Genomic DNA, 22,504 nt, shown 5'->3' with positions numbered 1-22,504 from the left:
CATGTCATTCTGACCTCTTTATATATGTATATGAGTTCGTTGGAGCATATGTCTAAATAAAATGGAAAGTATAATTTTACGCAATGCGATCTTTCACGCTTGACGACTGAACGCAAGGTGCACATGATGACATGCATGCGGGTGCGTGTTTGAAAAGACCCAAGAGGATTGGCATGGTGAGTCAGCTCATGCGTGGCACGAGGTACGATGTTTTTAATTTGTCACTGTATAGCATCCGGCATCCTTCCATCCATATCGGAGCAGCTTAATTTACACGAATTATTATTACAGCCTGATTATATTGGATTCATTTACCAAGACACAGCTTCTTCATGCTGTACGTACGTACAGTACGTGAGAAACTTGTTCCTCGAGTATTGGGAATGATGAGCAGGAGTACGCTACGTACTCGCTACATGCAGCATGCATGAATGTACACATCCTTTCCTTTGATTGCTCCGATCCCACGTACCTACTCAGCTGCGGCGGCAAATCTGGTGATCTCATTTCCAAAATTATATAAAATAATTATAACATTTGTACGCACTCTAGAAGCAAGTTAACTGGAAAATGCGTCTACATACTGATTACTACTAGTAATTAGGTTGCCAAATGATTTTGTGCATACTGCACAGAAAAAAGGAAACATTAATTTTTCCCGTCATTATCTAAAAAAATTAATTTTTCCAGTGCATCTGCATAGGTACGTGTTTGATGTGATATGCTCGAGGTGATCTAGATAATTCTGCACACGCATGCGTTTGACTTGCTCTTCGAACTTCTGTCTATTCTTTGGGACGACGCCACGTCCTGATTTTGACACGATCGAAGCTTATCCGCTGGCCGCGTTTGTGCTCACACGTGTGCAGTTGCATGATATTCCTCTTTCCGTTTCATAGTACTATTGATTTTAATATTTAAAATTTAATCATAAATTTTAAATAAATATGTATACAAATAACTCTAAGCACGAAATATTTATAAAATGCATTAGATAGTGAAGCTAACGATACATTTTATTTGATAAAATATATTAAAATTTATTATCAGTAAAAATTAAAATTAATCGTGTCAAGTATTTAACATAGAGTTAGTAGTAATTTATCAATCGTCATAGGAATCGGGAACACCGTCTTCGCTGTTTATATACTTAGTATATACTAGCTAATTATCTATGTGTTATATAAAAATATAGTAATATCAAGTATAAATTTAAGATATGTATATATGGATATGTCATGAAAGCACTGCCAAAAGAATATGTTAAGAGTGATGTTGTAGTTTGATTTTAGATGAGATTAAAAAAGAAAGAGATAGTTATCTGCTAATTTTTTTCTTAATTTTTTTTATTTAGTTTCAGTAGTTAATTAGGTTCATATCTGATAACCGGATAAGAGGCTACAGGACGAGAGTAGATAATAAAAATAAATAAATTATTCAAATTTTAATATTTTTATTTGATATAAGAATAGAACAGAGATTCACCTCTCTCAGCCTCAGACTCTCTTGCTGCTCAACAACGTCCAGCAGCCCACGTAGCGGCCCCTCCCCCCCGAGACCTGCTGCTGGCTGCTGGCTGCTGGTATCCATCAATGATCACCATCGTCTCTGGGGAGCCCAGTCTCTCGATAAAGCCATCCATCTTCTGTAACTCTGTAGCCTTGCATATTAGCAGCCAGCGCTTTAATGTCTGCACGATCATCCTCTCCAGGTCCTGTATCCTTCTCCATCTTCTACCCTGAAAACACATAGAATTTCTTACTTTCCAGATACACCATAAACTAGCTGCAGTGTTAGTGTTAACAATGCCATTTTTTTGTTTCTCACTTAACCACCATCTAAGCCATTCCCAACATGTAAGTTCAGAATTTCAGAGATCTCTAACCAAAGTGATTGAGCTACACAGCAACCAACAAAATAGATGGCTAATTGATTCCTTTTCACAACAAAAACAAGCAAGTCAGATAATCAAGATCCCTTCTCTTAGAAAGATTGTCTCTATTGAGCAATCTATTATTTGCTAATAACCAAAGAAACACATGAACCCAAGAAGGTACGGTTAATTGCCAAACTGCAGGTGTGTGTATAGGGACCACACCTTAAAACTAACGACAGCATTTTTTTGCCGGAACGATATGAGCTCAGCCGAAATCAATTAAGAGAGGAAACAGAGAGTATTTACATGAGTTTCAAGCACGATCTAAGCCTCACAAAAAGAAAAAGAAAATGACATTCGTTAAACGAAACTGTAAGCAGCTAAAATAGCAGAGCGTCCGACCATGAGGAAAAGGTCGTCAGCCCATTAAGAAGACCGCCCATCCCATTGGAGGATGTCTTCTACCGTTTGGTTTGCAACTTGATTTGGTGTTTCCGTTAAATTTTGAAAGGTGCGACGGTTTCTTTCCTTCCATATATTCCACCAAATATAGATAAGGACGTTATTTGTCGCATGTTGCTGCTCCTTCGGTGTGGCCATCAACACCTCGTGCCATCATTCCACCACATTGGCGTGAGAGCTTGCAGTGAGTTGAGGGAGGTTTATATGCAAGGCCGAAAGCACCTACGATCTAACCAAGGAGGAGAAAGGGCAATGAAGACACATGTGAGGTACCATCTCCGCTGACGAGTGGCAAAGCAAGCATTGTAAGTGGTGTGGCCATCCCCTAATGGCTAAGTTATCAGCCGTTAGAATTTTATTTAGGACAAGAGTCCATACGAAGAAGCGACACTTATTTTATGTTTGTGCTTTCCAGATTATGCTCGAATTGAAAGGAATTGTTGAGCTTTAAAATTGGGCTAGGTATGCCGATTTCGTAGTGCAAGTGACATCCAAGGACCATCTCTATATGATTGAGTAAGGGGTACTCGGGGAGAGGTTAATCTGTCTCAGCTGTAACCAAAGGTCAACGAACTCGGCGATGTGCGTCCGTGATGTAATCCTATCACGAAGTGTTTTGATCCACCTTCCATTTGAAAGTTCCGTGCAAACTGTGTTATTTGTCCTCCTAACCAAATTAAACAGAGAAACGAAGATCAATTTAGGGGTTGCGCCACTAAGTCGTCGATCATGCCAAAATTTGGCCTTGTTGCCATCACCGAGGGAAATGGTGGTGGAAGCCTGAAAGAGACTAACATCTGAAGCATCACAAGGGAGGTTGATTCCAATCCATGGTTTGGATGTGCTTGCCCAATCATGCCACATCCATCTCAGTCGTAGTGCACGGCTGAATTTCTCAAGATCCAGGATTCCCAAGCTGCCTAGCTTGCGCGATCTGCAAACCCTTTTCCAATTAACCATACAGTGGCCCCCGCTGGCATTATTCGTGCCTTTCCGTAAGAAGGCCTTCTGATTTTGTCAATCTTCTTAATCACCCATTTTGATAATGGGAACACGATTAAGAAATAAATAGGGATGGAAGAGAGGACTGAGATAATCAGTGCGAGTCTTTCGGCTTTTGACATAATGCGACCTTGCCAACTCAGAAGACAAGAGCTGACCTTTTCAATTAGTGGTTGCAACTATGCCTTTGATGGTTTGCGAATGTGCATCGGGAGTCCTAAGCATCGGCATGGGAATTATTTGATCTCCCCAAGGAAAGAGTAGCTGATCTACTCAAGGTCCTCCTCACCACAACATATTAGGTGAATGAAGCTCTTATGGAAGTTTGTTGCAAGCCTTGAAATGTGGCCAAAAGTATTTAGGACCATATAATTGCATAAAGAGATTGAACCGAGTATCTACCAGAAGACTCCTAGGACCAAATAATTGTATTACACTCTGAAGAAAAATAAATACTTTCAACAATGCTAAGTAGCTCATACAATAAATTTCAGAATCTGTTCTCCTGAAAGTCAGTTTTAGGTCCACACCATCCCAAACTTCAGCAATACTCACATTTCTCTCATTAACTAAATTATACAATTCCCAAAACTGAATAGCAAGATTGGACGAACCATTGATCCTCCCAAAATCTAATCTATTTAACATCACCAACTTGTCGTCTAAAGCCCATCTTAGCAGCTGAAGCTGCCCACATATCTCTTTTCCAAAAGGGGGAAACCCCCTGATCATTACAACAGAAAATATTAGGTTCATTAACCCTATATTTCTCATCAACAATTTTCTTTCAAAGAGAAAGATTATTTCTATAATATCTAGCAACTCAAAGACCAATAAACACTTATTAAGCATTCTAAAGTCAGGAATCCCTAACCCACAATACTCTTGCTTCTGGGCAATCAGTTGCCAGTTAGCAAGGTGGTATTTATGTTTATCCTCTCGATTATCCCAAAAGAAATGTGCAATTTGAGAATTTATGGCTTCAATAGTCAAGTTAGAAAACTTGATGATAGATAAAAGATAAATAGGAATAATAGCCAAACAAGATTTCAAAAGAGTTAATCTCCCTCCATAAGAAAGAAGCCTCCCTCTCTAGTCGGCTACCCTTTTGATTATTTTATCTACGATAGGTTGGATGTCCTTTTTTCTTAATTTTGAATGATGCAAGGTGACCCCTAGATATTTAAAAGGGAACTTTCCTACTTTATAGTAGAAAATCTTAGCAAAGAGATTGGTTTCCTCCTCATCTAAGCCTAAGGTACTTAGATCACTTTTATGATAGTTAATTCCCATTCCAGAAAGATGTTGAAAGCAAGATAAAAAGCCATTTCAAACGCATAGCCATACCAGTGTATGTTGATGTTTATATGAATTTTTAATGTTTTCCGGGCCTTTCTTTTTGGTTGAGCTTGTGACCAATTTTCTTTGGCGGGCCCAAGCCCATGCGATGAAGCAATAGATGAGCACTAGCTCGCTAGGTCAAGGGAGCAAGGAAGGTGTGTGTGCTTAGAGAGAGATGGCGGCGGCTAGTTGGGAGGCGGTGGTAGCGCAACCACCTTTGTTTCTCTCAGGGTTGTGGGTTGAAAGGCGTCGCTGCTGCCTCTATATGGCTAGTCGGCTTCTTCTCCCTGAGGACATAGAGAAAAAACTCTTTTTCCCCATCTCTTGTCCACTGCTTTCTCTGATTTGGTCCGTCAATTTGATATTGAGCCGAGTGGAGCTCAGTTCTGGAGTTCAGAGCTTCGGTGCTTAGGAGATCGATTGGTGGAGGTGTTGTGTTGGTGCTCCTCGGGGTTGTATACATTGAGGCTCGCCCGTACTTGTAGTGGTGGTACGGTTTATGCGTTGTATCTCCGTCTTCCTCTCATCGGTGGCAACTAGCAGGTGATCGGATTTCTGGGACAACCACTGTAAAGCCGTGCCTGGCCTCGCTTATTGACTCATTTGATTGCATACCTCCGTGAGTATTCAAAGTTCACCCTTTTCTCCCTCTCTATTGATCTAGATAGTACAATTAATTTAGTAATGATCAATGATGTTTAGAGATTCTGAGACTAAGTATGTTCACTAAGATACACTAGCTTAAGCTTGTGATTTCTCTTGTTGTTTGGCTAACTTTGGTAGTACTTGAAGGCTAATTGGTGTGCATCATCTTTGTTTCTGTTCACCGTGATACAATCTGCGGGTTGGAGCATCAATGTGCTGGTTGTTCCTCTAATACCTAGTCTAGTGCTGCAATGAATTCAAAGTATGCTTTACCTGCTCATTTTTAGATGAATTGCTAGTCCATATTGTTGTTTCTATCTTCTGCAATTGGTAGTTCAATTCTCATATCTGTCTTGGCAGTGATTTTGATTCTATTGTTCATTTTGTGCATTCTAAAGTATCACTATAACACTGTCTTGGAAGAGCCTTTTAAGTTTTGAGAGCTCAGTTTATATTCTTTTGTTAGTTGAGGGTTTAGGAACATGTCTCAGTCGATGATATATTCACCATTACAATTAGGTAGTAGGTTAATATTAGTCATGAGACCAATTGTTTCACTGAGAGCAATTACACAAAAGGTTTATAGGTGTCGTTCAGTTCATATGCTACATATGATTCCTATTACTATTATAGAATTGTTGTATTTCAGTGTATTGTTCATGTGTAAAGATTTCATACTGTTAAACTCTTGTTTTTATATGTATGGAATAATATCAATGCTCATATTATTGCATTATATATAGCAGTGTCATCTTCTAAGAAAAGAAGGTAGGATGATGATACCTCTAGGGCAAACATTTGTCATCATACCTCTAATCAAACCTTGATCAGCAGCTCTCATTAGCATTATAGTAAAAAACATGAGCTACTTAGATTAAAAAGTAGGGGAGAAATAGTTTCTCCTTGTTTTAAACCCTTCCCTGATTTAAAATAACTATTATTTGTATCATTAATTGTGCAGCCACCTCGCACTACTTGTCTAATCCAACCTATACACTTAGAGCTAAAACCTCTAGAGCTTAACATCTCATCTAAAACTCCCAACAAACCCTGTCATAAACTTTCTCATAATCTAATTTTAAAATAGTCCCCTTGCTCTTATTTTTGACGGCATCATGAATAATTTTATGAGCTGCTTCAATACTCTCCAGAATAAACCTTCCTTTGACAAAATTTGATCTTTATTGCATGGATAAGTTTACAAGATACATCTCCAAATCATCCCTAAAAGTTCCTCCTCGAAACCCTAATTTCTCTCTCTAATATCTCTTCTCTCGGTATTGTTACTGGACCGAAAACTTTGTTAGTTTTATGGGCACAAGAACAAGTATCTCCGTCCGACTGGGCTACGTCCCCATCGGTCTCCTGGGCCAACCGCCTCCGCCCAATATTTCATGGGCCGCCAACTGCCGAGCTGGGCCAAGGAGGGTTATTTTGCACGGTCAGCTAAGTGGGGAAATCCAATAATTCATGTGCGTAAAATGATCTTTTTCCTTCATCTTACCGTGCATATAAAAGCAAATGTATACTGAAACCGTACACGCAGAGCTTAGTTTTGACATGGTTCATCATTGATCCCGACTCATGCACAGATCAGAAGACAAGGGCGCAACACTTTTCTTCTCTTTGCATTTCTTATTCTCTCAAACGGGGGGGGGGGGGGGGGTCTGATAACTGAACGGGGTGATTAATTTGAAGAAGCACTTGGACCGATGATTCGAGTGTAGGTATGCATATCAGACAGGCAGGCAGTAGTGTGCATGTTTTTCCCGGAAACAAGCAGGGCGTGTACATGAATATATTTTCGATCAGCTGTCACTAAACTATATATCAAGTGGCTTCATTCATTGATGCATTCAGCCGAGCTGATCTAAATCTTCATCTCAAATATTCATGGATGTCCCGTCGTGTTTGCTCTGCTGAAAATGGGGCAAAATAAAAGGAAAAGAAACGTCAAGGGATATAAACCGAGGATGTACCGAGCTGTCAATTGTGTTCAACGATACTGCATGCAGCTATTGACAACTCTACTAGGTAGTCTGCTAGTGCATGTATGTATCTCAACTAGTGTCAAGTGTGTATATATATGAGCAGCAGCCACCAGTACGATTTGGACTTTTCTCGATCGTTCAGTCAACTCCATGTCTTGTGCATATATGCATATACACACTAGCTACTGGACTGGATCGGAGTATATATGTAGCCTGCATGCTGGGACTGATCGATGCAGAGTTTTAGTCAAATGAGGCACTGAGCACTCGTTAGAAATTGGTCACCAATTAAGGTCCCCTGCTAGCAGTTGGACTGAAGCAACACCAAGGTACGGTGTGTGTACACAGGCTAGGCGTACACATTCGATCTGTATTTGTTGTCCAGTAGCTAATTATCACCAAGTGGCTTGTAGCTAGCTCAAGTTCCTACCAGGTGCCTTGCTTACTCCACTGATTCACACGATGACTGTTGCGTGAAGAGAGCTAGCGTTCACATCTCCACCGTTTCGATCTTGGCTGCTTTCAGTTGGATAGATGAGGACTTGCTTGGATCACTTGAAGTGAGGAGAGGCCGGGTCCATGCATTTGCTCCTGTCATCCTGCTTCCAGCTCGTCAGCGCGCATGCAGTCCAACTGCAAAGAATATATATGTGTGTGTCGTATGGTTTCAGAATTCGCACCACTTGCAGCTAGGCTGCTACTTGATGCGAGTAAGCATGCATGATGCATCCATCCATCCATCCATGAAGATGACGACGTACGGATCTAGCTAGCTAGTGCCTTATTGTTTCTCTGATATGATATATCCACCCGATCAAATTGAGTAGCTATATCCATCGTTCATGCGTGCTGCTGACCGCCCGATTAAACTTATTACTACCTTCAATTCCCTGCCGACTTTGGCCGCATGAGTTCATCCAAGAAGCGAAGCATGCATGGGGATCGAAGAGATATGGAAATGCAACCAATCATCTATCTACCAATCGATTACTATGTATGCTATGCATGAATGGCGGCAATGCATGTGTCCTGCTTTGACCCGTCGTTTGATTTCTTCAATCGGCAGGCAGGCATCTCCATCCATCAATAATACAACTCTGCTACTCCTCCATTACTAGTTGAGTACGTAGCTGCATGTATATGTATCGGCAGATTTGAGCATCTGCTTAATTATTGCATGTGCTGTTCAACGATCGATCGATCGCTGTTATGTGCACATGCATGCCTGCTATCCTATATAGCAGGCAGAGCTGGTGAATATACATACGTAACGTAGCTAACAACAACAACAAAAAATCTTGTGCATGCCTCCTGCATGCATGGGGCGTCTGTTTGTTTCAGCAGAACCTATCCCTTGTGTATATGTACACAAGTGAATACAGTAGGAGTATTCTGCAGCACAAGTGTACATATACTAGTAATACCTGCTTGTTGGGTTCAGTCCATTATCTAGCTAATTCAATTCCCCCAAGTGATCAATTGGTAATCTTATCTGTCCGTAGCTAGTTTATCATCGGATACTAGTTCTAATTCCAAAGCGCCGCGCGCTCTTGTCCGTTGCATACTCGGATGAGCTCCTAGAAAAAACATAAAGAAAATGAGCTTAATGTAAACATAGAAAAATATTATATAGCAAATTTTTATGTAGAATATATTTGATTACAATCATTTGCACCAAATTGATATAGAGACATAAAATTTAAAAAGATGTAGAGAAGATTATTGTACAAAAATTAGATAATATTCAAATAATACCAACAAAATATTGAGATAAGAACTCTATTGTATGTAAGATAAACATAATAAATTCAGATTATATAATTAAGATATGTCTAATAGAAGCCACTCCAATGTACATAAAATAGTTTAAATGCATATTGAAGAGTTATTAAAATTGTGGGCAATAAGATAAAAGCAGAAATCCACATAGATCAGTAGTATTTATAGTAATGAATCATTCTGAAATAGTAAGAGATAAATCAAGGATGATGATAAATTACGAAAGGCTAAATAATAATACTGTGGATGATGCATATAATATTCCAAATAAACTAGAATAGATTAATATGATATAAGGTAGCAATTTATTTTTTAAAATTCAATTTAAAAGCTAGATTTTGGCAAATTAAGATGGTAAAAAAAACCCTATAGAATTGACAGCATTCACATGTCTTCAATGATATTTTGAATAGGTTATAATGCCTTTAGGCTTAAAAAGTACGTCTGTATTATTTCAGAGAAAAAATTATAGACAATAGATAATATTGTGGATGACTAGGGTTATCCACAATATTAACTCCTCATATCTCATAGCCTGTAATCATATCTCAAAGCTTTTTAGATTTTATGCATGCCTGTCCTATTGCAAAGATCATGAATAGCATTTTGTGAATAGTATCTACAAAGATTAATTGAATCAAAGATTATACTAATTGAAAGAGACGTCTGTCAAAGAAAATTATATTGTAAATGATTTGAGTGGATGAATAGTAAGAAAATAATGGTGAATAGTGCATCACACCCTAAGTGCTCTGACCACCATATTAGAAGGTTAGTGGAAATTCGCCGTAGAAATTCGTATTTTGAATATTATATATATATATTGCAACAGAGTCATGCAAGAGACCTATACATATAGATCGATCAATCCATCCAGCAGCTAGCTATGCAGAATTGCAGGCCGTGCTGGCTACCTATAGATATAAGAGAGTACGTGGACCCATCTATGCATATCCAGCACGAAAGATACATGTATGATACACGCGTACGGTTCACACACCCACACCCAGCTACATGTATCTGAACTCGATCCATCGATTCTCTTCTGCGGCCAGTCAACCACGACATGACTAATACTGCTAGTGTGGGGACAAGAGTAGTGCCTGTATGTGTAGAAATATTATTTAATTCAGTACTACAATATAAATAGTAATACATTACTTGCCACTAATTTTTTACTGAAGCAACTTTGACTTTACTTTTTTTTATGAAAAATTTATGAATACTTAAAATTATCTAATACTAATAAAGTATATTTCATGATGAATCTAATGATACGAAAGTTTTAATTATTTATAAATTTTTTAGGAAAAATGTAAGGTCAAAAATTGCTACAGTAAAAAATTGATGATAAGTAAATAAAAATGGAGGTAGTAGCTAGCTAGCTTTTGATACACACGATATCGACGTACGACAATGACAGAAAATTATTCCTACACAATGACTGAATAATTATTCCTATGCATATATGTGGAATAGAAGTATAGTATTGGTTACTTAATTAGTACCGTGACTCTTTCGATCTGAGAGTAAAAGAGTACAGCGACAACGACACTTAGGTCACTCCCAATGCTCATGATATATATAATGATCGACAGCCATGTGTAGCATTATATAATGAGGTGAGGGTAGCATTCTGATGGATCGCTAGCTACCTCGATTTGATTTGATTCGCCGGCCGGTAGACGGAGCAATCGTGTATTAAATAAGACCATTCTTAATCATATTTTTTTTATTTAGTTCTTTTCTCCATTCTCCTTCAAATTCTCATTTTTTTATTTTCTCTTATCTTCGATAATTTTCTTTCGAAGGGATTCGTAAAAAAAAAAAAAAGAGAGAATCTCGTCCTGAAGAAAATGAGTATAGAAATCCCTTCGTGATGAGAAATGTGAAGAAAAATCGTTGGAACGCTGAAAAGAACGAAAATATCTCCGTGAACGGATTCTAAGTCCTAACAGGAATCGGTTGAGAATAGTCTAAGCGTGGCCCACACACTACGGAAAGTAATATGGAGTATGTAGTTAGCTGTGTTGATCAGTCGATCGGCTCAACATTAAGGAGGAATAATAAGGATAGATGGTCAACAAATTCAATGTACATTAACCAATCATATATATATGTGTGTGTGTGTGTGTGTGTGTGTGTGTGTGTGTGTGTGTGTGTGTGTGTGTGTGTGTGTGTGTGTGTGTGTGTGTGTGTGTGTGTGTGTGTGTGTGTGTGTGTGTGTGTGTGTGTGTGTGTGTGTGTGTGTGTGTGTGTGTGTGTGTGTGTGTGTGTGTGTGTGTGTGTGTGTGTGTGTGTGCGCGCGCGCGCTATTTTCCACCCAATTTAGCTCAGCCCACCCAGCCACGCATGTTGCGCAGCCCTCACCCACCTAGCCACGCCCCACGCCACATGGCCTTGCCTGTTGCTAGCCCATGTGCTCCGCGAGTGCCCGTGTCCGCCCAATGCTTGCTCCATGCCACGTGACTGCACCCAGCTCACGCGTGCTCTGTCCCACCTAACGGTATGCATCCAATGGTCTGGACTTGAGGATACTGGTGTAGATCAGTCTACCTTGATCATCCTAACCGAAAACCATAGTTCCGAAGATGATCTCAGAGTCAACGGGAGGGGACTCGAAGATGTTCGTCCTCAACTTCGAGTGGTCGTAGAAGCCGGTGTCGGAGAATCCGACGCAAAAGTGAGCCCGAGGCATGATTAATCCTAAAAAATAGAAGAAGTCCCCTACTTGACGCTCCAACTGTTGAAGATTAGTTCCTGACAATATGCCCGTAAATTGACTGGGTACCTTTAAGTGCAGAGATTAATCATGAAATGAGACACACGGTGTATATAAGTTCAGACCTCCGATTGGAGTAATACCTCACGTCCTGCGGGGGTGTTGCTGCTGTATGTTGATGATCTCGAGTACATGCGATGTGGCTAAAACTATTACAAGGAGTAGATCGGATCTAATCTAACCTAGAGCTAAAGTTACCGAGTATCTCCTCTGCTAGGGTCTTGATGCTTGTCTCCCCCCTCTATCAGTCTTTCCGTCTTATATAGGGGTGATGTACCGACTCCTATCCAGCCGTAGTCAATAGGGAGTTATCTTTCTTAACGTCCAAGTAGATAGATCTATTTTGGATACTGATCGTTCTGAGTTGGGTAACCAATCTAGACCTTCCTAGTATCTAATTTCTTGATTTTGGGTATATCAGGTACTGTTGATTCGGTTCCGTGATATCTGAAGCTGCCTAATATGTGTTGTACATACCCTGTTTGTGTATGATATACTCCTTATGCGCATATATCCTATAGTTAGATATTCGACACTCAGTGAGGATAAGGGTTGAGAGAAATCCGACTCTTCGTGAGCACCTCAACGGAGACATAGGATCGTTGGATCCGAACTTCGGGAAGCAAATACTTATCTTCTTTAATTTCTTGCATACTTTCTTGTTCTAGTTGATCTTTTGGTCGATTTATCCCAATCTATTTGTTCGTGAGTTCGTGACCGTAAGTGGTTATTGAAAAGGAGCTCATACATCAATTAGAACATGTGGTAACTCATAGACTCAACTAGATTCCCTTAAATATTCATAGTTTTCGATTTTCTATTATTTTTGGATTATCTGGGTTCACCCAGAGTATCTGAATCCTGTACAATCCGGAGTCTCCAGATCTTGTACAAATCGGAGTCTCCGAATTGACCCGGAGTATCCAAACTTTGTAATTTGCTTTGAAGTTTTAAATTTCAAAAACGCATATTCACCACCCCCTCAAGGTGACATCACATACATTCAGGTGGCCAGGGGTATGGCACAACGGTTGGGGTCGATGCGGCCAGGGGCAGCATGATGCGGTGGCCATGACGAGACGGCCGGGGCGACACGTGGAGAGCATGGGGCAAGGACATGCAGGGCGGAGGTCAGGGCGGGGACATGTTGCGGACACAGGGGGGAGCCTTGCAGGCGGGACGCAGAGACAGGGACACGTGTCATGCGTGAGAGGGGGGTCAGGGGCAGGCTGGGTGTGGAATAACTTGCAATGTCAACAACTAGTGCATATATTACGCACACCGCTGGGATGATGGAACCTGCATTCTCGACTACCTTACAAACGACATTCTTCATATATTCGGTCAGATTCAGACCACACAAAAAGCAACAACATGCGTATGCACTATGAGTGCGTTTGGTTGGATGACAAAGTGAGATGGGATAATTCAGTTTTTTGTTTGGTTAGGATAGATAAGATGCGCTAATTTTTTATTTGATCGGTGGGATTAAAGTAAATAGAATGATCCATCAATATTTATATGTATTTCATAAGTATTTGGTTAAATTTTGCATGTTTAAATTTGTTTGAATTCAAATTGAATTAAAAAGAGAATGTGACATGAAATGATAAAAATACATATAAATGGAGTATTACGAAGAACTTACTTTTCCACTAAATAAATTAGGGTTGAAAACATTTTTATAAAATGAGATAGATCTAACCAGATAGATCGACTCGTAATGCAGTCACACAGATGGATCGACTCAAGTTGTCGTTGTGGTTACATGTTGAGATATGTAACCACAACAACAACTTGAGTCGATCAATCTACGTGACTGCATTAAGTGTCGATCTATCTCATCAGATCTCTCTACAGTGAACTCAAGTCAATCAACATGTGTTGCTTATTAATTCCTTAGCCGATCGAGCACGCACGCATATATGTAGCTGCGACCCTATGATTAGAGCAGCTCCAACCGGCTTTGCAAATGGCTCCATATCGCCACATTTACCTAGCCGGTCCAAAAAAGTGTCTCCAGCCGGCTCTTTATCGAAATCGCCAAATTAGATCGCTAGCTATCCGCTCCTCCTGCCTCGCCACTTCCAGCGATCACTTGTACACTCGCCATATCTAGTTCGATACGAAACGAAGTAGATTGACTCGCGGACCCGCTTCAAAAATAGTCTTCTGTTATTTCAAAAATCATAGAATTTTGTTGTACATGTTCCATAATCCATATGCAACCTATTTAAACTAGATTCACTTAAAAAGCCTATATAGAATTTAAACTAAAATTATCTAAAAATACTATTTTTATTATGTGATGTACTAATTTTTAAAATTATTTCAACCCTAGGTTATATGGTGAAAAAGTGAGTTACTTTTTAATGCTACATTTATATGTATTTTTATCATTTCACGTGATATTCTTCTATTAATTAAAACAAAATTCAAACATATACAAAATATAGCCATTGTAAATATAGCTGTTGCAAATATAGCAATTAAAAATATTTTTTAGTTATAGGATATTAATAAAATATAGGTGAGTAGAATTTATTGAGCAAAATTTAAAAAGTTGGTTGAAGTGTGTAGAAAAATATAAAGAGAATCTTTTAAAGATGTTGATATAGAGAGTAAGATTTAGAGTATATTTGTTTCAGCTTCGGATTGTGAAACAAACAGATAGCTTTTGGTTATAGTTTTTTAAAATTTGCTGGTTGGATTGTGAGAATCTGAGAAGTTGATTTTTTTTCAACTTTTGATAGATTATGAAAGCTAATTTTACTAAACTGTCCATCAAATTTTTTTAAATATATAATTTAAAAGTTTTTCATAATCTAACTTTTTACGATCTAGCCTTTTAAAAATTTACAACTTAAATAAACATACCTAAATCTTACCTAGCCTTAGACAGCTGTGATGGATGGCAGGCTCAACTAAATTGGTAGTGACTCGTGATCGAGTGCTTCGCCGCACGCGGATGATCGATGCATGACAGCTGAAAACGCCATATCCGTACGCAGCAATATCGGCTCGATCAGCTGTCCAGTTGCACTATATATCCGTATGTGATATATATAATAATATATCTCCCACTTGATTCGATCGATCTGGTGATACCTGATGATAAGGTGAAAAAGTTAAGACGGCATGCGGTTAAATCTTCTGCTACGTGTCGTCATACATTCAAGCTCAACACAAGGCCTAGAAACTGCTGGAACTCGACCACTTGACAGATATTGGTTTCTCAACCTCCATCTCTTCACATGGAGTATGTAGAGTCCTTGTTTGGCCTGATTCTCCTTTCCAAAATTTTCTTTTGCTCTTGGTGCCAAATTCAGATCTTATTAATTTTCCTCGTATCGAACAACTGACTGAATTCATCCACTGAAGATAGTATCCGACGTTCGTCATATATACACATGCTGCAACTTGAAGCTGGCATGCAGCTAGTAGTACTCTCTGTGAGTCAAATGTTGTGGGCCTTGTTGCTACTGTTGGGCCATGATAGATGTGACGTGTCTCACGTAACCATAGACCCAGTACCTCGCATGTCATGCGATCCATCTATTGTTCCCTTCAGTACGTACCATAGCCCCTAACTTCATTAGGCCGGCCGGCCGGTATACACACATCTAGCAAAACTCGTCATATACTTCGTCTCCTCCTCCTCAATTATTTCATTACTGAATATGTGTGGATGTATATGATGACTCTGAATATATCTAGCTGCACAAGTATATATATTCAGACATGAGACGTACACATACAGTATTCAGTCCATCTATGCACACGGGAGCGGACGCGTGATATACGTGTACGTAGCTAGCTTGCTAGGTGTGAAATGTATTACTGGTATATGTACGCGTCGCGACGTATAGGAATGTGACGGCTGTTGCTTTCTGGCGTGTCTGTACGTACGTATGCACAAGCGAGGAAGTAGAGCAGGCGGCGCTTAATTGGTAGGAGTATCTCCACTGCAGCAGCCATCCATGTCTTTGTTTCCGGGACCATCCAATCCATGCGTCCTGTTACTAGCTTTCGCGGCTTATTTATACGGCCGGCCCGGCGCCTTCTTCTCTGCTCACTCATTTATACAGCAACAGCTGCAGATCCACCCGCCAAGCCACTCACTGATACCTTGTCGGTGCCCCTGTCCTCTGCGTCAGATTTGAGGGAGCCCATGGACGCCAACAATAGGCCGCAGGAGGAGCACAAGCCATACGCCGCCGCCGCCGCCATGGATGACACTACTACTAGCGACAAGAAGAAGCACCAGATGGCCGATGACAACGGCGGCAAGCCCGAGGAGAAGTACAGCGGATGGAAGGCCATGCCCTACGTCATAGGTCAGTTCTTTGCGCGCTCTCTCTATCCATCACCACTCTTGTCTTGTCCATCACTTACAGTACATTAAAAAATGAGTAGCACCAAGCTAGGATAGATCGACAAATATTGAATTAGCATGGGTTTCTTGTGAAGTATCTCTTGTTTTCTATAAAATAGAAAGGGATGAGATATTTGGACTATCAAGAACTAGTGATTCGTCTTTGTAGAGTAAGCAAGATGTCGACAAATATTGAATCAGCACAGTCACTCTTCCACAGATTTTTTTTAGATCATCGTCTTCCACAGCTGTGAAACCATTTATTTATACAGCAAAGCCAAAACGAAAATTGGACTACTGTTCAACGTACTGTTGATGCACAGTCTCCTCTCCAGGGCAGGTACATGCCATTTGTGATATACTCCTATCTCTCTGGATCCAAGCCAAGCCATGCGTACGTGGCAGCATGGCTCCACTCACTCACTCACTCATGCGTACGTTAGCTTTCTTCAATAACTGGAGTAGTTGGAGTAGTATCAACTGCATGCATGTATCCCTGGGGTCCGTGTGGCATCAAGATTACTGTTGCTAATTATTGCGATCGATCGATGCACAGGGAACGAGACTTTCGAGAAGCTCGGCACCATCGGCACGACGGCGAACCTGCTGGTGTACCTCACGACGGTGTACGGCATGAAGAGCGCCTACGCCGCCACCCTCCTCAACCTCTGGGGCGGCACCGTCAACCTCGCCCCGCTCCTCGGCGCCTTCCTCAGCGACACCTACCTCGGCCGCTACGCCACCATCGCCTTCGCCTCCGTCGCCTCCTTCCTCGGCATGCTCCTCCTCACCCTCACCGCCGCCGTCCCCTCCCTCCACCCGCACCACACAGGCCCCTCCGCCGCCCAGCTAGCCGTCCTCCTCGTCTCCTTCGCGCTCCTCGCCGTCGGCGCTGGCGGCATCCGACCCTGCAACCTCGCCTTCGGCGCCGACCAGTTCGACCCGCGCACCCCTGCCGGGCGCCGCGGCATCGCCAGCTTCTTCAACTGGTACTACTTCACCTTCACCATCGCCATGATGATCTCCGCCACGGTCATCATCTACCTCCAGAGCAACGTCAGCTGGCCGCTCGGTCTCGCCGTCCCCGGCGCGCTCATGGGCCTCTCCTGCGCGCTCTTCTTCATGGGCACGCGCCTATACGTCCGCGTCCGCCCCGAGGGCAGTCCCTTTACCAGTTTCGCCCAGGTCATCGTCGCCGCGCTCCGCAAGCGCCGCCTCCCCGCGCCCGCGTCCCCCGGAGAGCTCTTCGACCCGCCGCACCGGAGCAGCCTCGTCACCAAGATCGCCTACACGGACCAGTTCCTCTGCCTCGACAAGGCCGCCGTGCTGACCCCCGAGGACGAGCTCACGCCGGTGAACCCGTGGCGCCTCTGCACGCTGCAGCAGGTGGAAGAGGTCAAGTGCCTGGCGCGCCTCATCCCCGTGTGGTCGTCGGGGATCGTCTACTACATCGTGCTCACCAACCTGGGCAACTACGCCGTGCTCCAGGCCATGCAGACGGACCGCCGGATCGGCCGGTCGGGGTTCAAGGTGCCCGCTGGCTCCTTCGTCGTGTTCAGCATGATGGCGCTCACCGTGTGGATCCCCGTGTACGACCGCCTCGTGGTGCCGGCAGTGCAGCGGCTCACCAAGCGCGAGGGCGGCATCACCCAGCTGCAACGGATCGGCATTGGCATCGCGCTGTCCATCGCCACCATGCTCTTGTCGGCGGCGGTGGAGCGGCGGCGGCGCAGGGTGGGGGACACCATGTCGTGCTTCATGCTGGTGCCGCAGCAGCTGCTGGCCGGCCTATCGGAGGCGTTCGCGGTGATTGGGCAGGTGGACTTCTACTACAAGCAGTTCCCGGAGAACATGCGCAGCGTCGCCGGCGCGCTGCTCTTCCTCGGCTTCGCGATCGGCAGCTACACCAGCGGGCTCATGGTCACCGTCGTGCACCAGACGACGGGCGGGCGCGGTGGGCGGCCGGACTGGCTGGCACAGGACCTGAACCAGGGGCGCGTCGACCTCTACTACCTGCTCATCGCAGGCATGTCTGCGGTCAACCTGGTGTACTTCGTCGCGTGCGCGCGCTGGTACAGGTTCAAGAAGTTGGACGCCGCCGTTGCCGTCGTCGAGCTGGAGGGAAACGACAGCCTAAAGGCCAACGCCGCAGGGCCTCCGGTATGAAGGTTTTCCCCTGAAAAAAAAAAGGAAAAATCAACATGCAGTGCAGTGTATCAAGAAAGGTAGTAAATAGGTAGATAGATAGATGAACAGGTTGCGATCGATGTATTGATTCTTCTGTTCAGGAGTGATATCAACATGATGGATCTTAATTTGGGACAAGTAAATGAAACAAAAGCGAGAGCAGAAACAGAGCAGTCCGGGTCACTGAACTCTGCTGCACTTTGAGATCAGAGCACCGTTCACAGAAATAACCTAGCATTTGCAAAACAGAAAAACGACATTCTGCTCAATGCAAAATAAGCTTACGGGGTTATGATAGTAACATATAAAATATCTCAACATTATAAACTTAGCCTACTGCTAGATCCTAACATCCCTCAATAAACTTCTCGTCTCTGCACATATAGCTCCCTAGCCTTGTTGATAGCAAATCACATGAGCAAGACTGAAAACTAAACCTTTATACTGTGTAACATTGTCGTGGACAAGACTGACCAGAAGGAGGCGCCAAGCATGGTCCAGGAGGAGGGTGATTGCACTGGGAACAAGGCATCGTGAGCCCAATAAGCTATACCCGAGTTCGGTGTGGGCCAAATGAGGGAGCCAAGTCGGAGATTATGAGCGACTATGTAATGGCGGGAGCGGAAGAGAGAGGTGGAGAATGATGATTGCTTTGTACTCCTAAAACCCTTGTTCTTCTTCCCTCTCTTCCGAACCTTTGCTGTGTTTGAACCCTCTCATCTGAATCCAGCAATACTACCTCGAACCATCTTGTGTGCTTGTGTTTGATCGAAATCATAACAACTAGTATCAGAGCTGTGTCGATCCTAGCAGAGAAACCGGACTATCTCATTTGACCGCAGTATCTAACGTGGGATGAGAAGAAGTGTGACGCCCTTTCTTTCCACGCCAACGTCCCCACGATCCCCGCCTCCCTCCCCTGACACGCGGGCCCCACCCATCATCCCTAACCCCCGCTCTCGTTCCAACTGCTCCGCCAAAACCGCCATCAGACGCCTCACGTTTCGACGCGCGTGCCCCATCCTCACAAACATCTTGCAGATGTTCTCGAACGTCACCTGACACAGTCAACTAGTTGGTGTTAGCAATTGACGTCGACGCATGGATTGCAAATTGAAGGCGACTGTGAATTGCTTTGCTAACTTTCTTGGTCTTGGTGGCCGCAGTGATGGTGCCCTTGCCGGCCCAGGAACGCAGGGCCGCCGCCACGCGCGGCTGGACGTAGGGAGCTGGGCCGGTTGACCGCCTCGACTACGCAGGCGCGGAGCCTTGCGGGCGCCCTCGACGTTGAGGATGGACGAGCTCCGGCGCGGGGCAGCGGATGCCGAAGCTGTAGGGGACTGCAGCACGAGCTTGTTGGCCGCCGGCGAGCAGACCTGCACCGCAGGCGAGCCGAACAGGTGCGTCCTGTACACGCCCCCCACGCCGTACCTCCGCTTCTTGTCGTCGATGAAGCCGTCGGGGAGGCGCGCGTGCCGGAAGTACCACTTGAGGGAGGGGTTCTCGCCGACGAAGGGCAGGCCCATGTGATCTGATCACCAGTGGATTGATCACTTCTGCTGCTCTAGTCACTTAATTAGTACAGTAGTATGCAGCTAAGTAGCAGGCAGGGGTGGATCCAAGGGAACAAGATCATCTGAGCTGCCTCTCCGGTGTTGCTACAGTGCCCCTCTGACTTACGCATTTGTAGCTGTCCGATCCGGGACGAACGAAGCAGGTCAAGTGCTATATCAGCCGAGCTAACAGTGAAATCGGTACAATATTTTTGTCAAACAGTAACCTCAAACCACTGTTTGGCACTTCCACGGCAAATCCCTATAGCTCTAGACTCAATGTATTGTGCGTCTCTGACGTTGAGGATCCGGTTCCGCATGCAGGGAGGGCTGGGGCTGCCTACTGCTTTGAAGTCGGTGAAAGCCCTTAATAATTATTTGTTTTGTTATAGATGAGTAAGAGAAAGAGGAGAAAGAAGAGAAAAATGAAGAAAAAGGGGGAGACAAATAAACGAGCCTCATATTTGGCTCCTGCATCCATCCACCACTGCTAGCATGAGCTCCTTACGTTAATGCAATAGTAGATCTGCTAGGATAGTATAGATGCTTGTTGGATTCTAATCGCAAAATTAAATAAGCTAGCTAACCTGTGGACGAATCCTTGTTCATATTTTTTATTATATCCTTGTGTGATTCATCATGTAATTTCAGAAGTAGCACCTTCGATTGGTGGTGACCGTCGAGCAAAGATCATTTCTTTATTTTGGTTTGTGTGTCTTTGCGTGCATGCATGAGTGGAGTGGATCAGTGGGCCGATTGAGTTGGGCTGGCTTATGGCCTAATGGGCTGAACGAGTGGACTGGAGTTGGGCTTTCCTGAAACATGAAAATAAGTCTGAAAACGGGAATATGCCGCCTAAAAACGGGATACCGGAGATTTGGATGGGACGAGGCCTATCCTGTTTTCGAATACCTCCGTCCCGTATCTGTTCAGTTCCTGAGAAACAACCGAGAAAACAAAAATGATTAGGAAAATATGGGATATAGTTACGATATAGGACAAAGTTTTCTAGTACCGTTTTCATCCCTTACCACTAGCAGCAACTCTAGAGGCAAAAAACAACCAGTTTATTTTGGGGAAAACCTCACGTGTACACAGTGAAAGTTCTAGTTTGTCACATCTAGTTATAGTTTGTCACATCTTCTCTCAGCTTCTACTTAACAAAATTGCAGGGTTGCCAAACACAAGGATTAGGCGACAGGTTATGAGTAAGCAGAAGTTGCTCCCTCCAACTCGCACACATTGGATTATGCACAAGCAAAAGTGGTACTTAGTAAGGCCACAGAGCAATCGAAAAGAAAAAAGTTTTCATCATGTAAAATTAAAAGAAAATGGAGCGTATTGGGGGGGAATACCTCCAGCCTCCAGCCCAAGTGTGTCGGATATGGGATTCCCCTGTGCGAGAAAGTCAAAAGGTGCTACAATGTAAATTGCACATTGCCCGAAATAGTATATACAAAGGCAGAAGACTATGATGCACTTGCTTTAGGTGACCGAGCGTTTACATTGTCTATGTAAATATCTGGGGCAAAGGTGAAATCTACCACCTCCCTCTCATGCATAAAAAGGGCCATGAGGGCTAGTGTTTAGGACGATACGGAAACGTGTTTAATTATTTAAAAACTATGTATTACATTTATGTATAACTTAATTATTTTATAAAATTAATAATTTTTATATTTGTTATTATCAATAAACTATGCTAATTAGTACTAATTATTACTAATTCTAGTTAATTATAACTTAAGTGGTCAATAATCATTACTAAATACCCACAATAATAATTAGTTATGGTTAATAGCATCTAATTGTAACTAATCCCTTTGGTTTTAAATATACGACATTTTGACCAAAATTCGGTCAAACTTTTAAAAACTTTTAAAATTTTGATGTCAATAGCTTTTAAAATATTTATTTTAGAAACCTAAAAATATAATATTATAAAATATTTTTCAAGAGAAATCTACACGTGTGATTTTTATGTTTCCAAAGTTAATATTTTAGAAGCTATTAACGGTCAAAGTTTTAAAAATTTGATCGGATTTTGATCAAAACATCATATATTTAAAACTGAAGGAGTAATATTTAACTAAAAATCCTTAATAAACACTAATAATCACTAATCATTACTCACCGTAGGTGATTAGCGGAGTTGGCAGAATATGTACGAGGTCATTCGTCCGATTTTACCACACGACTCGGTACAACATCTTCTCAATATATTTTAAGAATCTGAATCATCTCATCCTAGGCAGAACGGTACGACTCAACAAACCAAACAACTGAATATGCTCAAATCTCACATGAGATTGTGTATATATGAGTTGGTTCGACCAACCAAACAGACTCTTATTTTACAAATATACACTCTCTTTACTCACTCAGCTCTTGTTCTTGCAACAACACATAGGAATATAGCATTCTGAATACAACGAGCTCTCGAAATCGTGCAAACAGAGTTAATTTACTATGTATTACTGATGTTTTTTTTTATAATGTAGAGCAGGAGCA

The 22,504-nt window shown here is 42.5% G+C and overlaps 1 protein-coding gene across 1 annotated transcript; it reads left to right on the top strand.

The window, feature by feature from the left end:
* Positions 1-15,937: 15,937 nt before the first annotated feature.
* Positions 15,938-18,730, top strand: LOC133906762 (protein NRT1/ PTR FAMILY 2.11-like). The gene is made up of 2 exons (XM_062348761.1): positions 15,938-16,215; positions 16,810-18,730. Exons 1-2 carry the CDS (start codon positions 16,050-16,052, stop codon positions 18,417-18,419), a joined length of 1,776 nt encoding a protein of 591 aa, XP_062204745.1. The 5' UTR covers positions 15,938-16,049; the 3' UTR covers positions 18,420-18,730.
* Positions 18,731-22,504: the final 3,774 nt, after the last annotated feature.

The sequence above is a fragment of the Phragmites australis genome, chromosome 23 (assembly GCF_958298935.1).
Source record: "Phragmites australis chromosome 23, lpPhrAust1.1, whole genome shotgun sequence".
Classification (NCBI taxonomy): Eukaryota; Viridiplantae; Streptophyta; class Magnoliopsida; order Poales; family Poaceae; genus Phragmites; species Phragmites australis.
This window is presented reverse-complemented; position numbering and strand designations above follow the sequence as displayed.